This window comes from Lipophrys pholis (assembly GCF_963383615.2).
Source record: "Lipophrys pholis genome assembly, chromosome: 11".
In the NCBI taxonomy this organism is placed as follows: Eukaryota; Metazoa; Chordata; class Actinopteri; order Blenniiformes; family Blenniidae; genus Lipophrys; species Lipophrys pholis.
This window is the reverse complement of record NC_137631.1, coordinates 9,390,282-9,406,641: the sequence shown is the minus strand read 5'-3', so window position 1 is coordinate 9,406,641 and position 16,360 is coordinate 9,390,282. Positions and strand designations below refer to the sequence as shown.

The 16,360-nt window shown below is 41.3% G+C and overlaps 1 protein-coding gene across 1 annotated transcript; it reads left to right on the top strand.

Moving 5' to 3' along the window:
* Nucleotides 1-888: 888 nt before the first annotated feature.
* On the top strand, nt 889-15,009 carry LOC308116837 (FYVE, RhoGEF and PH domain-containing protein 6-like). Its single transcript, XM_080475272.1, has 21 exons — nt 889-1,110; nt 2,157-4,182; nt 5,461-5,596; nt 5,682-5,749; nt 6,559-6,589; nt 8,543-8,694; nt 9,875-10,031; nt 10,153-10,240; nt 10,741-10,791; nt 10,899-10,957; nt 11,038-11,109; nt 11,260-11,328; nt 11,717-11,800; nt 11,892-11,971; nt 12,120-12,222; nt 12,336-12,482; nt 13,287-13,392; nt 13,482-13,576; nt 13,661-13,789; nt 13,868-14,007; nt 14,098-15,009. The coding sequence occupies exons 1-21, from the start codon at nt 1,101-1,103 to the stop codon at nt 14,132-14,134; spliced, it is 3,840 nt and encodes a 1,279-aa protein (XP_080331398.1). The 5' UTR covers nt 889-1,100; the 3' UTR covers nt 14,135-15,009.
* Nucleotides 15,010-16,360: the final 1,351 nt, after the last annotated feature.

The following is a 16,360-nucleotide window of genomic DNA, read 5'->3' as shown; positions in this document are numbered from 1 at the left end:
AATGTCCGAAAATCTGCTTGCTTCCACTCATATCTGTGGCCTCTTACTCACACCAGTGATGTTAATATTAGAGATGATGACATGTGTGGAAATATATGTTGTGTGTGTGTGTGTGTGTGTGTGTGTGTGTGTGTGTGTGTGTGTGTGTGTGTGTGTGTGTGTGTGTGTGTGTGTGTGTGTGTGTGTGCCACTCTGGAAAAGTTCCTGCACTGTGATGAGCTACCAGAGAGCCTGACTGAAGAAACGTACTTAAGAAATGTGCTTCTCATGAAGAGTAGGCTGCAGTTTGTGTGACGACATAAAAAACTTTCTCTAACTCAGGGGTCTGCTACCTGCAGTGGCTCATCACCACACTGTGGCGGATCCCTGAAGCTTCCAGAATACTTAATGAAAAGAAACTTTTGTTTTAATTTTTATTCTATTTGCATACCACACTGACTTTCAAAAATGGGCTGATCTCTGAGCTATAATCAGATCAGATCATTTCAAAATATGGAAAAATAAGTCCAAGGAAAAAAAAAGAAAGGTATACACACTCAAAAACAATGTCCAGTATAGCTAAAACTGATCTAACCATTTTGAAACATGCTATAAATAGCCAAATAGCCTAAAACAGGCAAGATGTTTAAAATGGCTAAAACGGGAAAATACATAAAAATAAAACAGTTAAAAATAAAACAGTTAAAAATGTAACAAACCGTATCGAAAACGAGGCCTGTGATTATTAATGCCACTTTGGATTTTTTGTATGTAAAGCATTGTTTTTTAGACTTTTTAGTGTGTGTGAGTGTTTGAGTGTGGTCGTGTGTGTGTGTGTGTGTGGGTGTGTGTGTGTGTGCGCGCGCGCGCGCGCGCGCGTGCAGTCAGAAGGAGGAAGCTTTTTGGCTCAGAGCGCAACAGCAGTAGAAGCAGCAGCAGCGGCAGCAGCCGCGGCTTCAGGCATTACAACGACTTGTTTGCAGCAGGATCACAAGCGTCGCTCGAAACAGAAGGAGAAATGTGGATTTTTGACAGGTGACCGGCTTTGAGGGTGAAAAAGTGGACCGTTTGTTTGTGCTGCACTGATTTAAGAGAAGAGAAGCGAAGTGAGTGAGGCGATAATGAACTCAGGTGAGAGACCGGCTTGTTCCTGGTTGTTGACTTTTCAGGTTCACACATTTTCAATTCAGTTCATATATTCTCAGAGTATCTGAGGGGCTTTAGCATGATATGTTCTTTAAAACCTGTCTATTACTCTACACATTCATGTGACTTAATCCAACGTAACTATTCCTGATTGGCATATAAATACAATAATAAAAAAGCAAAAACGGATAAAACACTCGAAATATGTAAAACTACTGCTTCTTTATTCATTGAACTGCATCAGTTTTATATGTCATCCCAGCTCTCCACACTGTGGCTTGCTCAACAGTAAAACATGTGAAAAACAACATCCCTTCTTGTCAGCACGTCTGCATTTTACTGTTTTATGTCCCACTGACAATTTCTAGGATGCAAGTTCAGCCAAATTTACCAGTAAGTGTGCGTGACTCAATTCACCCCCTCCTCCCACTCTTCATCTCCCATCTGCCCCCCTCTTCCCTTCTCCTTGCCTGTTGACTGGGGCCAATAGTGGGATTACAGTGCTGTTGCTGAAGTGGCAAACAAAAGCCTAGTGATATTTGAACCCCCCCAGAGAGGCAGGTTGGTACTTTACAGCAGTTTTACATTAAGCTCTCACCAGTTTGGGATCAGTGCTACAAAGCAGATTGGAGTGAGGGAACTTCCATTTGGGCTCTATCCACCTCAACATATCCATTCATCCACCCATCTTCTAATCCATGCTCATCCCATCTGACTGGGAGAAAGGCAGGTTACACCATGATACGTCCATATGGGAGAAAGACCAATAATCTCATACATGAGATAGAATTACCAGACATGTAATAGGATTGCGGAAGGCTAGAGTGAAGTGGATTGTGGTTTCCTCATTGTGAGTCGAGTGCATTGACCCCAACACCACTGTGTATCCCCTGCATCAGATAATCCATGTAGATAACTACAGTGTTCCTCTTTTGTTGATGTCAGATTTATAGTTTCCGACCTATATCAAAGACTATTAATTCAGAAGAAAGGACAAAAAATCCCAATTTATTTTCTGTTTTTCTTCTCAGGCACACCAAAGCCACCGCTGGCTCCTAAACCAAAGCTGACCCCGCATCAGAGGCTGGGGTTATCTCCCAAAACCCCCAGAAGGGGCAGCCCCTCGCTCCTGTCTCCCGGCACACCAAGGACTAAGCCAGTACTTGCCCCCAAACCTTGCCTCTCTAAACTTGCCACTGCTGTGGAATCTAAGCCACTAATATCAAAGAGCTCGGACCAGATATCTGTGTCGGACTCCCCTTGGACTGTGGGGCTTCTTAACTCCCAAAATGGATTACAGCAAGAGAGCAAAAAGCCTGACTGGGATTATGTTATACCAATTTGCCTGTGCAGCCAAGAAAACTGCATGTGCCTCAGGACCTCACCTGCAAATGCAAAACATTTTGAGAAAGACTTGAAAAAGGTGCACAAGGGCAAAACTAGAGAAAATGGAAATAGTTTCCAGGCCCCTCGAGGCATTTTAAATAACCACAAAGACCAAACCGACAGTGAGAAACACCAAGTGAACACTTCTTCTCCCAACACTCACCTTGCTTACCATACACCTCTTCCAGAGACACTTAGTGCACACAGAAATCTCAACACAGACGCTGATGGTTTTTGTCCTGTTGTGACTGTTGAGCTGTCATCTCCTCACAGAACATGGAGTGATGAGGCAAACGCATTACCTCAGAGTATAACTGGGCGAGGACCAGAGGAAGATGCTCTTGGCTCAGGGCAAAGCGGTGTGCCACAACCCAAACGGGTCCCTGCGGCCCCTAGGAAGCCCGTCCCTGTGCCTTTACCTCGGAAGCCCAGGCCAGCTGCCTTGGCCCATCAGGAAAAGGTGGAGAAGCAGAGGGAAGAGATTGTGAGCCTGGAAGGGATGAAGATGAACGTCACAGAGGTGAAGGTGTCATCAGAGGGGAAGGGCTGCTCATCCCTGTCTGTCAGTGTACCTGTTAGTGCGAGCAAGCAGACGATTTGTCTGTCTGCAAGTAAAACTTATGCGCCACCAGCCCCTCCGCCCAGGAAGAAGCCTCTGCTGTCTAAACCCGAGACGGCACCAACCCCGACTCCTCAGTCTCTTCTAAAGGATGCCATGGAGGAGGATCTGGGCTGGGACAGCAGTAGCAGCTACGGAATGGAGATCTCAGTGGATGAGGAGGACATGCCGAAGAAAGAAACAGATGATCAGAGGGCAACCAACAACAACCTCGCACATCGCCCTGCTTCTAGCGGCCCACTCACCGAGCATCCTGCCATCGCAGCAGCAGAGAAGGGGAAGGTCAAAGTAGGTCCAAAGAAGCCTCAGAGACTCAGCAGCCCAATGGCATTATTTCAGAAGAGAGAATCACAAGAAGACATGGGGCAAACAGGAGATTATGAGAAATATCTGGTCCGTCCTCCACAAGATGATGTTTTTCAGGGGAGAATACCGAAGCAGCTGCCTTTACCTCCAACTGAGAAATCAAGCAAAAACCTCTTATCAGGAGGAATTGTCAAGCCATCTCGCTGCAGCCTGAGCAAACAGAAAGCCAGATCGTTCTCGGCCGCTGATCTCATTGTCTCTGAAGGACAGAGGAGACACTCTTTCCGGAAACTTCTCGACTTGAAGCTCTCTGTACCCAAAATGTTACCCAAGCTCATGGCCAAAGGAAACCATAGCCCCGACTCCACTAGGACTGATCATGGACCAACTGTTCTCAAGGATCAAGATGAAAGTCAGAAGTCTCCTGAGAATTTCAGGTCTGAACGCAAATTATCCTGCCCACTTGTTGGAGTCGAGCAAAGTGTGGATGAAGATGAGTTTTGTCCCGCTCTAGAAGAAGCTACCTACTACGAAAACATCCCATACTACGAGGAAATATCTGACTACATGAATGTGCATGTGTATGAGACAACTATTCCATCTCAGGCCCCCGCCTTGCAGCCTGGGACCTGGCAGAGCTTGATGTACAGTGACGAGGGCATTTATGAGGAGCAGGAGCCATACATGTCACTGGTGAAACCCACAAGTAACCAAGAGTGTCAGGCACACATGGACTTCGACAGAAGGTGAACCTCATATCTATTTGTTCAAAAACACATTCCACTTTAACTGATCACCACTGTGCCCTGAAAGGAGCGCCTCGCACTTAATGCAGCAATTCATCTGTAAAATATGTTAATAACAAAGTGTTCAGCAGGTTTAGGAGCGCATCGTGCATTTAGTTTAGTTTTGGTTGCCAGGACCAGTTTGTTGAGTTGTGGGGGCACTTGTGTTTGTACCACTTTGCAGGTGTTGATGAACTGGGAGTGGATGATTTAGACTAGACATAATGGGTTCATAATTATAAACAGTGCAAAGTAACACTGGACAACCTTTGGCTCACAAATGAGTTTTGAACAAACTTTAACAAAATAAGAAATATGTCTGTGCTTTGTGTGCATATGTGAGTTGGCTCAAAGAGTGTTGTTGTGAATAGTCTTGTGCTGCAACTCTGTGAAAAATGTGTATGTTGGATCATTAATGACCAGTGAGCAGCAGTCAGCGCGACAAATAGGATTACAGTTTGTGTAACTGTACATTCTGCCTTTGCAGAGATTTGCCTGTCACCGGTCTTTAGTCTAAACTGCAACAATCACATGCTAAAACACGCTGAGGGGATCAAGAACAGAGGCCAGGCGTAGTTAAGTGCAGGAGATATTGTAAACACAACGTGACCCACAAACTCTGGCTTGGTGGGTCTGCTCTGCAGCCCTTTTCTGATGTCTGTCTCTGCAGGGTGGTTCAGGGAGGTGCTGCTGTTTCAGATGCAGCATTCCCTCAGGGAATTGTGGCATTTTAAACATGTGGTACATCTTTGGCACAGCTTCCTTCCAGCTCCTCACACACTCATTTTAAAGCTGCAAGGTTAGATGAACAAAGTGTGTGATCATTATTGGTTTGTGGCTGGTTTGGCAGTCTGCTGCTTCTGTTGGGCTTGGCAGCCTTTAGCTGTTCTGTACAGTGACCTGAAACAGGGTTTGCTCATGTGATAGTGTTGATGATTATCATTTGTTGTTGTTTTTTTTTTTTTGCCTTTCCTATATTTTTTTATCAGAGACGGAAATGTTCAGAAACTTCTACGTCTTTAAAAATACACTCTTCTCCAGATTATGTGCTGAGAAGAGTTACACATTTAAACGGCCTCTTCCCCATCTGCTATAAATAGTGACCTTCCTGTCTTGTGCTGTTAATAATGGTCATGTGCTGCATGCATCTTGAACGGTGTCATCATATGTTGAAATTGCCCCCGTGTATACAACGTGTTTACACAGTGGCATCATGCTTCCCTCTGACCTTTCTCTCAGAAGCTCTGTCCATGAAGAGGTGAACGAGTCCCAGTCGGATGACGACATAGCGGTCAACAGTTCAGATGAAGAGGACGGGGATGACAGCAGCTCCCTCTCGAGTAAAGGCGACCCTGAGCAGCCAGGCGAGAGCATGGTGAGCGGCAGGTCCCTGGTTCATCAGCCGCCTCAGCATATTATACAGCGAGAATCTCAAACTCTGTTTTTCTGGCTTTGTTTAGAAGCAGAGTGACAAGAAGAAAAGCAAAATACACCACATCGCCACAGAAATCATGAGCTCGGAGAGTGTGTAAGCATCCTATTTATATTTTACTCTATCACAGCGTCCTCCCTTAAAACTGCAGCAATAAAATGTTTTTGTTTTTTTTTAATATTTCAATAGTACCATTCCGTTTAAAATGTAGCGCTGCTGAATTCATATCTGGAATTTGAAAAATGTATGTGTTTCCAAATAAAACCCATACACAATTATGACCAGTATTGCTGATTGTCCGAGTTATTCAGCCTTTCAAAGTTATTTGTCTTAAGTAACTTATTATATTGAGGTTCTGCTAAATTACTTTGATTGTGGGGGGATGATAACGTTTTTACGCCCTTCATCGTAATTACCTATTACTATTAATTCGGACAAAGAAATGTCAAATGGAGGCATTGTAAAATCTTCTCAAAGTGGGGTTTCCGTCGCTGTGCACTGATAGTGAAACTCAACCACTTTATTTCCTCACTTTGCCCCGTTCATGCTTAATTATTATTTTTTTTAGCTGGACTTATTGAGGTATATATCGTAGGACAGCCTTTTTAATTAAGAAATCAGATAAATATTTATAAAAAGTCCAGCAACATTATGGTTTTGTGCTGGAGCTTATTTTATTAGTGTAATTTGTCTTTATTATATTTATGGTCAGCGTTAAAATCAGTGATCTCAGATGTTTCAATACATCAGCATTTTGTTACAAATCGTACCTTGCAGAAATGTATTTTCAATGGTTAAAACACAACAGCAAAAAGGTCTGCTTATTTAGTTTCAGCACCTGTTCATTTCAGTAACACACATGGCTTCAATCTTTTTTACTCGGTTTTGTTGTTTTTTTCTTCCAGGTTTGTTGATGTCCTCAAGCTGCTTCATGTTGTAAGTACTCATATTTGTCCTATTTGCTTCACACAAAAACAAGCTCAGTGTTTGTTGTCATGAGTGTAGAAACTGATGTTTTCCTGTATGCTCGATGTCGACCCGGTCCACCGTCTGAACCCACGTTCTTCATATGTGTTTGATTATGTGGAGTCATCGGGGCACGCCTCATGCAGGATAACTCCCCTCGGCTTCGCTCACGCGGCTCACATTCTTGATAGTTTTCCACAGACATTCCGCTGTAATTGATATGATGTTAACATTACGCTCAGCTGGACTTCAACGCAGTCATGTTGTTTGTCGTGTTTTGAGAAGTAACCTGCAATGTGTCACAGCTGCCAGAAGGACATTGTTCCTTTGCTGTACTTCCTTGAAATTTCAGCTTTAATCAATCAGTTTTTAGTTTATCCACTGCTGCAACTACTTTTTACTATGTGATTGAAGTCCATCCATCTTACATCTCTATATGATGCATGGTATGGAGTTGGGCATGTCACAAAACATCTAATGTGGTAAATGATGTTGTTTTTATGACTTTGGACTGTTTATCTGTTCAGGGTGTGTCTGCCTTCACCCAGACTCTGCTGGGACGGCTCCGGAGCCCTACTTTAGAAAAAATGGATATTTGGACAGTTCAGAGAAATGTTTTACTGTTTTCTACACTTTGCTTATGTTTGAGCTGTAACCTAACCTTTTTGTTTTGAGGCTTGCTTGCAAATGGTCTTTAGGCCCAGTGACCCTTAGTTGGATGAAGTAAAATGGAACATTGCCAGATGCACCGTTATGAAGCAAAAGACATACTGGGGTTAGTTTCTTTGCATAGAGTCAGCTTGTCTTGATGCACACAATGTCTTTTTGTTTTATTTAGCACTGTAGTCACATACAGTACACACTCCTCCATCAATATAAAACACACTCAATGACCCCAATTTAGTTAATAGGTATAGAAGCTGGACAGTGTAAATAAACTAATAGAGACACCTATTATTAATTTCAGGATTTATTTCGTGTTGTCTTTCAATTTTACTTTCTAAGACATTAAAGCTGGATTAATTCTTTGTCATACGACATAGTTGGTCCACTTTTGCATCTGCGCAAAGCGTGTACATAAGTTAAGTTTCTGTTTTGTCTTTATTTTTATTGAAAACCATTGAGTATGGCCCCGTGAGCAGATGTTTGGAGAGACAAAGGGTCGTAAGACTGAGTCATGAGTGATGACTCCTCACTGGAGAGCGAGGACGGGAAGTGCTGAGGGTCTCTGTGGACTCCAGGAGGAAGGGAGTACAGTAATGAAAAACAGATCAAGTTAAACACAATGTCAAGGGGAATTCAGATCATTCCATTTCTATATGTTTAGATACGTCTCTTTGTTTACATCTGCCCTACCGTCAAAATCCAGGAAGTCCCAGCTTTGATTTTAATCTTCCAACCCTGTATCTGAAATGAAAATAAGGAAATCAAACAATCCTAAAAACCACAGCTTCTTCTTGTCAGCACTACTCATGACAATCATGTCTGCTTTGTAAGCGTTTATCTTGTGATGTGTCCACATTTTTTATTTTTTTTTTTAAACGACATCTTTCAGTGTCTTCGGCTGTTGTAGTTAAAGAGATCACACATGTTAACCACAGGAGCACTTGGTGAGTTGCAGTCAGTAAGCAGTTTTATTCGCCATGTGTCCCCATAAAACCCAGGAGAAACTCCACATCATCAGAAAAGCAGAAATTGTGAAACTGTGCCCTCAGGCTGTCGTCTTTCTACCTCGCTCTCCCTCGTTCTTTCTCACTTACCCTCCTTTTCTTTTTCCGGCTCTGCTTTTTCTTTCTTTCTCGTATTTGGGAAATGTAAGACGTGTTCATGGTAGTCAGCAAGTCTACATGAGCGGCAGTGAGGAACATTCGAACCCCTTTTTTTTTTTTGCATTTGAACGTCTAACTTTCATCTGACCGCCAGGACTTCCGGGATTCGGTGCTGCAAACGTCTCGTCAGGGGGGGAAGCCTGTGATAGAGGAGCGCCATCTCAACCAGATCCTTTACTCACTCCCGCAGCTCTACGAACTCAACCAAGACCTGCTCAGAGAGCTGAAGCAGAGAGTGGCTAAATGGTACAACAAAGTCAGGCTAACTTTGACCGTGTGTTTACTGTCACTTGCACTCATAAGCATCAGCATCAGGTACACTTTGCAGCAGGAGCTCAAGACTTGGTCCATGTCAAACAGAACCAGAATAAGACACTGGATATCTGTCATTTCAGACCAGTCTGGCCATTGTTCGCTGAACTCTAGAATAACTATATGTCTTTACCCAGACAATTGCATGACCAATTTTTCCGTCAACCCTGTTGGTGACTTGAGAATCACAGTACGTCAGCAGTTTGACGAATACTCTCACCATGACATAATTAAAACCACTAAGGCAGAAAATCATTTTGGTTTGAATCTTGGTAAGTCACTTCCTAATGTCTGTATGCATAAATGCTTTAGATTTCCTCCATGTGAATAAATGACTGGATATTTGTGTTAACAAACAGTTGAATGGATGCATCTATAATTTATCCAGTGAATGTCGATAGCATCTCAAGAGGCCTCTTTCGACTGTTGCTCTGGGGCTCTTCACAGAGATAGGCAGTATTTGACATTTGCGTGTTCCAGCAGGATCTCGTAATACAAATAAACAGAGACGAATTGACTTGCAAACAATCAAAATTGACATGTTTGTGTTTGCGCCTCCCCATGACAAGAGGAGAAGAATTTTCTGCTTGTCAGAGGGGCAGCCTGTCACAGTCCTGCTCCTCTGCATGGAGAGGACGTTGTGCAGTGATTGGAGCAGATCGTCCATGACTGACAGAAGTCTGCTCAGTGCTCTGCCAGAGAAATCGGTATCAGTAGAAACAATAGAGCCTGCCGGTTCCTCCAAATGCAGAGCGGCGGCTCTCACCACCGCGGTCTGGTACTCGCATATTGAAGGGAAAGCTTAAAGACAAACCTCACAAAGTTTCTCTAATGTTGCTGTGCAACTACTTGGTCTGCAGATAGCCCTGATTATATTGTCTTCCAACGGTTTTAGAATGACCTTAAACTCATTTTTAGTTGGGTTTGAAATGAATAATGTCAAAAAGGAACTCAATCGTCCAATCAAGCTTGGAATAAAAAAAAAAAAAAAAAGGGTGAATGGTGTTTTAGATGTGATTTACTGATGATCGCTGTTATAAAGTTTGAACCCATTCTCAAAAACCTGTAATGAGGTGACATTTATTTAACTCATGTTATTATATTTTGTATACAGGGATGAACATGCCCGGCTCGCAGACGTCTTCCTGAAGAAAGGGCCCTATCTGAAGATGTATTCCACCTACATCCGAGAGTATGATAAGAATGTGGCTCTGCTGGAAGAGCAGACCAAGAGGAGTCCGGCTTTCGGCGCAGTAGTGCGAACCTTTGAGGTAATCCAGTCTGCTCAACCTGTTTGAGTCTCAGCTGACATGTTTTTATTGGGCTGATGAAACGTGAGGTTTTTTTTGTTCCTGAAAATTGAGTCAGCAGTCGATGTCATGTGTTGTTTAGGCGAGTCCACGCTGTGCCAACTTGGCTCTGAAGCATTACCTACTGAAGCCTGTTCAGAGGATTCCTCAATATCAGCTGCTGCTCACAGGTACACCGACACACAGTTTGTATTTATGTTATTCCTTGATGTCCTCTTTGTCAAAGTTGAGCAGTTTTTATAGTCTTTGTCACTGATTCAGTTTCAGCTCAAACGTTCAAGTTGAACCGACCTCTGATTTAGCGTCGACAGGATCATGCTGCCCTCTGGTGTCCAGAAAAATAAAACAACTCTGTTTTTCCTCCAATCCCTATATAATAAGATTTTTGAAGTGTGGCCTGAATCAGATTTGGTGACATAACATGAGCTTTAACATGAGTGAGCTTAGTGTCTAATGGATCAGGGTGAACCCTCGAGCCGAAATGTGAAGAATGTCTCTCACGTCACTCTTGTATAATTTAATTATGTAAGCAGCACCTGGAAGCCTGTTTATCTGGGATTTTGTTTCTAAATCATTACAGGAATTTACTACTTGAGACATGGTCTGCAATTACTTACCATGTGTTTGGTTGCAATATAAACCCTAAAAATGTATGCGCGTGTGTTTTCAGATTATCTAAAAAACCTTTCTGAAGACTCATGTGACTACAAGGACACCCAAGGTAAACCCACATACTTTACATACCCACTTTGTTTGATGGTGTCAGCAGATTGGGAATGTCCCTTTTTAATCTGTGTGATGATGAGTACATATTTTTTATACCTTCAGCGGCCCTCGCCATAGTGAAAGAGGTGGCCAATCATGCCAATGACATTATGAAACAGGGGGTAAGAGCGAAATCAACACTTTCATCAATTTGAACATCTTGTATAAGTTCCTGACATCTTCGTTTGTTTTTTTCCGGCAGGATAACTTCCAGAAGCTCATTCAGGTTCAGTGTCGTCTGAACGGCCATCATGAGATTGTCCAACCTGGACGGGTACAACTTCACACATTTCATAGAACTTCACAAGTTTATTTGATCATCTGAATCTGCTTAGACTCCTTTTCAACAATCCTTATTAAAAACAAAAACGAAATACACACATGAATGATTTAAAATTTCTGCTCATTTTAACACATTTTACAGATCTTCCTCAAAGAGGGCATCCTGAAGAAACTGGCCAGGAAGGTCATGCAGCCCAGAATGTTTTTCCTGGTACCGTACAAACTCCTTCCTCTTAAATGTTGCTTTCTTAACACAATCACAGTAAGATTACTGTGTGTGTGTGTGTGTGTGTGTCTATGTATGTATGTATGTATATATATAGGTGTGTGTGCTCACTCACCTTTAGTGCATTCAAATCGGTGAGGATTGTTTTATCATCCAGAATATTCCGGCCTATTTACACCAATGTCCATGTTAAATGAACAAAGCAAATAAATGTGTTAATGTGTGTCATTAAATTCATAATAAATGATCTTGCACGCTAAAATAGTTGAGAAAAATCTAGAAAATAAGCTGACACAGATCATGTAAAACACAGAGACTGGAATAAAGTTCATTTAATTGTTTTTATTCTTTTTTTTCTTTTTTCTTTTTGTAGTTTAACGACACGTTGCTGTACACCACCCCAGTTCAGTCGGGCCAGTTCAAGCTCAACAACATGCTGTCTCTGGCTGGGATGAAGGTGAGATCGACCTCCTCTTTTCTTCCTGGTGCCGGTCATATTTTCACATTATCACCAGATGGGAGTGTGCTCACGATGACATTAATTACAGGTTAGCAAACCAAGTCAGGAGGCCTATCAGAATGAGCTGAACATCGAAAGCGTGGAGCGCTCCTTCATCCTCTCTGCAAGGTAACCGTCAGAAACAAAAGATCTGCTTTAAGATAACAATGGCTTTTGTTTTAAAGATAATGAGGATTCATTTTCATAGTGGAGTTGTTTTACACATGGATCTGTGGGAACTGAATTATGTAGTTAAAGACTTTCTTTCTCTCTGTAGCTCGCCTGCAGAGCGAGATGAATGGCTCGAGGCCATTTCAACAGCGATCAGTGAATACACCAAGAAGAAAATCAGTTTTATATCTGGCAAACCTCTCCATGAGGTAAGATTAGATGATGAAGTTTGCCGTGTTACTTAATTTCATTAAGGTACCATTTCTTTTCCCACGTCTGCACGGGGTAGAGGATCACGTCTGTGCTTTCTACTTGAATCCAGGGAGCACTCGGGGATGGAGATGATGGCACTCCGTTAGGAACCAAAGCCCCCATATGGATCCCTGACCCCCGCACCACCATGTGTATGATCTGCACCTGTGAGTTCACTCTGACGTGGAGGAGGCATCACTGCCGTGCATGTGGAAAGGTGAGGGACACAAACGGCAGAAACAGATTCTCCCACAAATGAGTAAATGCCATTTCTGAAACGTTCATAAAACAACTGCATTTGTGGACTTGGCTCAGGTGGTAGATGGTTTTCCAATATCAAGGTCTTTGGTTGAATCTCCCAATCTTGATGTGGGGAAGACACTGAACCGCAAAGTGCTTCGAATAGTGATGAAGGACTTTGCATGGCAGCTGTTGCCATTGTTTGGGAGTGTGTCTCATGTGACTGTGCGCTATTTTAGGAAAAGTCCATTTGTAATATGCATTTGTGCCTTACAAAAGACCTTGTGGTTTCATATGAGGTGGAAAGACTGCAGATGGATTTTGTTCCAGTACACGTACTGTCACTGGAAATGTGTTCTAGCAGACGTGTTGTTTTAAAAAAAAAAAGTACTCTTCACACAAACTACTTTTTGGCAGCATTTAATTATATTGTCAGGAGCGGTCATTCGTTTGAACCTGCTTCTATGTAAAATATGTATGTCTCAAGCAGATTTCACTCGTGAACAATAAAGTATGTAAGTGTTAAGGTATGGTAAATAAATGTGTATATATAAAGCTGGAACTGATTTCATAAATGCAGGTCAAAATGTTTGAAAGTTCATTTTACACTTTGCACATCCAGGAAACTGTTGGAGGGGAAGGGCCTTGCTCAGGGACTTGAGGGTGGTAACCTGAACTGTCAGATCACAGAGCCCACCTCTCTTCCTCAGGGCCCCCCTCTCCTCCGTATCAAGCTGCTTCTTGAAAATCAGGACTTTCTTTTCTATTACTCCATTCCCAGGTGGTGTGCCAGGCTTGTTCCTCCAACAAACACAGCCTGGAATACCTGAAGAATCAGCCAGCTCGAGTGTGCGACCAGTGTTTCACCGTTCTGCAGCAACAGAAGAGTAAGCCCGCCCTCCCTTTTTCTTTTCTCGGTAGTTAACTCCTCGTTTTCCTGTGTTTTTCTAATCTGGCTGCATTTCTGTACGGTCAGATGAGAGCGCTTTGTCGGCCGCCGCGTCTGCTGGAAGCAAAGCGGCGTTTCCTTTCACACGCAGGCAGAAGAAGATCCCTGCAGCCCTCAAAGAGGTGGATGATGTTTTGTTCTGTTTGAAATGCGTTTGTATTTAGTCCGACCAGGCTCCTCATCAGCCGGGGTCTCACTCGTTTCAGGTATCTGCAAACACGTACGATTCCTCCATGAGTGGGTATCTGCAGAGGTCCAAGGCCAACAAGAAGCAGGGAAAGAGGTTGTGGTTTGTCATCAAAGACAAGGTCCTGTACACGTATGCTGCAAGTGAGGTGAGCCCCGACATTCTCGCGACGATCAGATCAAAAGGATTCATTTCACATCTTGATTTTCGTCATTTCTTCACGTAGGATGTCGCGGCCTTGGAGAGTCAGCCCCTGCTGGGCTTCGTGTTGAACTTTGATTCTTCACAGAAGCTGCAGTTTAAGCTTTACCACAAAAACACACTTTACTACATTTTTAAAGCTGACGACATCCAAACAGCCCAAAGGTGCAGTAGAAAGCGACTCTGCTCATTGTTGCTCGCGGCGACGGCTTTAAGAATGTTTATAATAATGGATTTGTCTTCTGCGTTGAACAGGTGGATCGACTCTTTCAAAGAAGCCACTGTGCTTTAATTTGTCGACAGCGGAGGTCACAGGTCATCATCCTGGTTTCATGTTTTATCTCAGCACTGTCTGAATGCTGCAGAAGGCCCCTGGAGACGCCACACTAGTGTTGAATCCCAACCAAAATTCTAAATTTGACTGTTTTTATCAGATTTAGTGTAGTTTTAGAGCACTCCCGTGGAGTCGTCCATGTTATCGTATGTCATTGTAATTAATTTGTTTCCCATTGGGAGGCTTGTAGATTTGTCTCAGATTAAGGAATTATCCCACAATTATCTGTAACAAGTATAATTAGTAGGCTTGAGCACTGATCTTACCAGGCCATTTTATTTTATTAGTGTTGTAGCCAGAGATTGTACATGTTGACAATCAATAGTTTTCACATCAGAACAAATCATGTTTTCTCTTGTCAGAGAGTGATTTTATTTTTATTTTTTACACATATACGGAGTAGTTAATAGCACACGTGTGCACAGTGTTTACTTTTTTATGAAACTCACCTCACGTTATGAGGAGTTTCTGTAACTTCAATGACTGATGGTGTCTTAGTGTCACATTCACTGTATATTAAAGTGTAAACTATATCATGACATGTTTTGTACCTGATTCACTTAAAGGGCTGTACATATATCCACACAGTTATGGAATAAACAATTCTTGTAAATAAAATGTAATGAAATTGCTATAAACCTGATTTTTACAGCTTAAATTGTAGTCTGTGTATGCTTTTTTTAATTTACTTTTTTTTTGTTTGCTTTGTTGGAGCCATGATAAAGTTCACTAATGTTGACATTATATTTTTCTTTATGTTGCTGTACTTTTAAGTTGAAATTTGCACCCTGAAACAAACTCATGAATCTGAATTAAACATACATGTTATCTTTATTTACTTCTCTGGGCTATATTAAAGGATAACCAATGAACAATACAGAATGCTACAATCATAAAGGGAATAACATTACATAAATGCTTTTAATTATGTTTTCAAAATGGGGAAACTGTAGTATACAAACATCTTTATGATTGTAACAATTCTGGTAAATAGATCAAAATCACTTACTTTACAATATCCTACTGTCAGGAATTTTTTGAAAAAGTTACATTCTTCCATATTTAATTCAACTGATGAAAAGTCCTTATATATTATATTCATTACCAATAAAGTGAAATATTTGAAGTGACTTTTTTTTCTTTTATGTAAGGATTAAAGAACATTATCTTAAAATATTGGAATATTTAACTAGGTCTGATCATTTTCCTGCTTTCAAATTAAAATGCATGATTATCTATAAGCCATTTGAACTTTAGTTTATATGAGAGTATCAATATCTAAAGAGACAATTATAATCTCATTCTTTTTTGATGAACATTATTCTTATAGAGATTTATATTATATCACTATAAAGCTTGCCAGAAATGTATAAATAACATTTCCTAATAATCACATGACATCAAGATCAGATTAGTGAAGTGATAGTTGTGTCATTTTACACCTAACAATAAACACATTGAACTAGTGGTAAATACCAATGTGTGGTAATTGATATTTATTTCGATAAATAACATTTTGGAGAAAATTATTTTGTATAGCTTAGACAAGGATTGGAGCTGCGTGGTAGAGCAGTGGTTAGCACTCTCGACTCGCAGCAAGAAGGTTGTGAGTTGACATGCCAGTTGGGACTTTCTGTGTGGAATTTGCATGTTGTGTGTGTGTGTGTGTGTGTGTATTTCCTGGTACTCTGGTCAGATTATTTAAGTGTTTTAGTAAAAATAGTAAGACAAAACAACACCGAGCAGAATGCAAAAAAAATAAAAAATCATTGTGCCTCCTTTATTACAAGTATCTCAAAGTTTGCACAAACATGCATGCAAAATTCTGAAATTGGAAGATATAGATTTTGGACATTACACTGTATAAATGAAATGGTATAATGCTAAAATTGTACTCACCATTGTTTAAGATATTCAATTTATTCAGGGTTTGTTAAAAAAAAAAAAGATATAGAATTACATGTAAATTATTCTTGATGTCCCCGTATCTATTTGCACTAAAACAATTCATATAACAAGGGTTCTTATTTTCTGCAAGTTTCATGAATACTTATGTAAACATCTTGAATATGGAGTGAATTTATAGTTCAGTAAATGTAATGTTTTTGTGTAATGTATGGATATCCTATATGTGAAAGTCAAATTGAACTTTGTCAATGCTGTTGTACAAACAAGACAGACAGT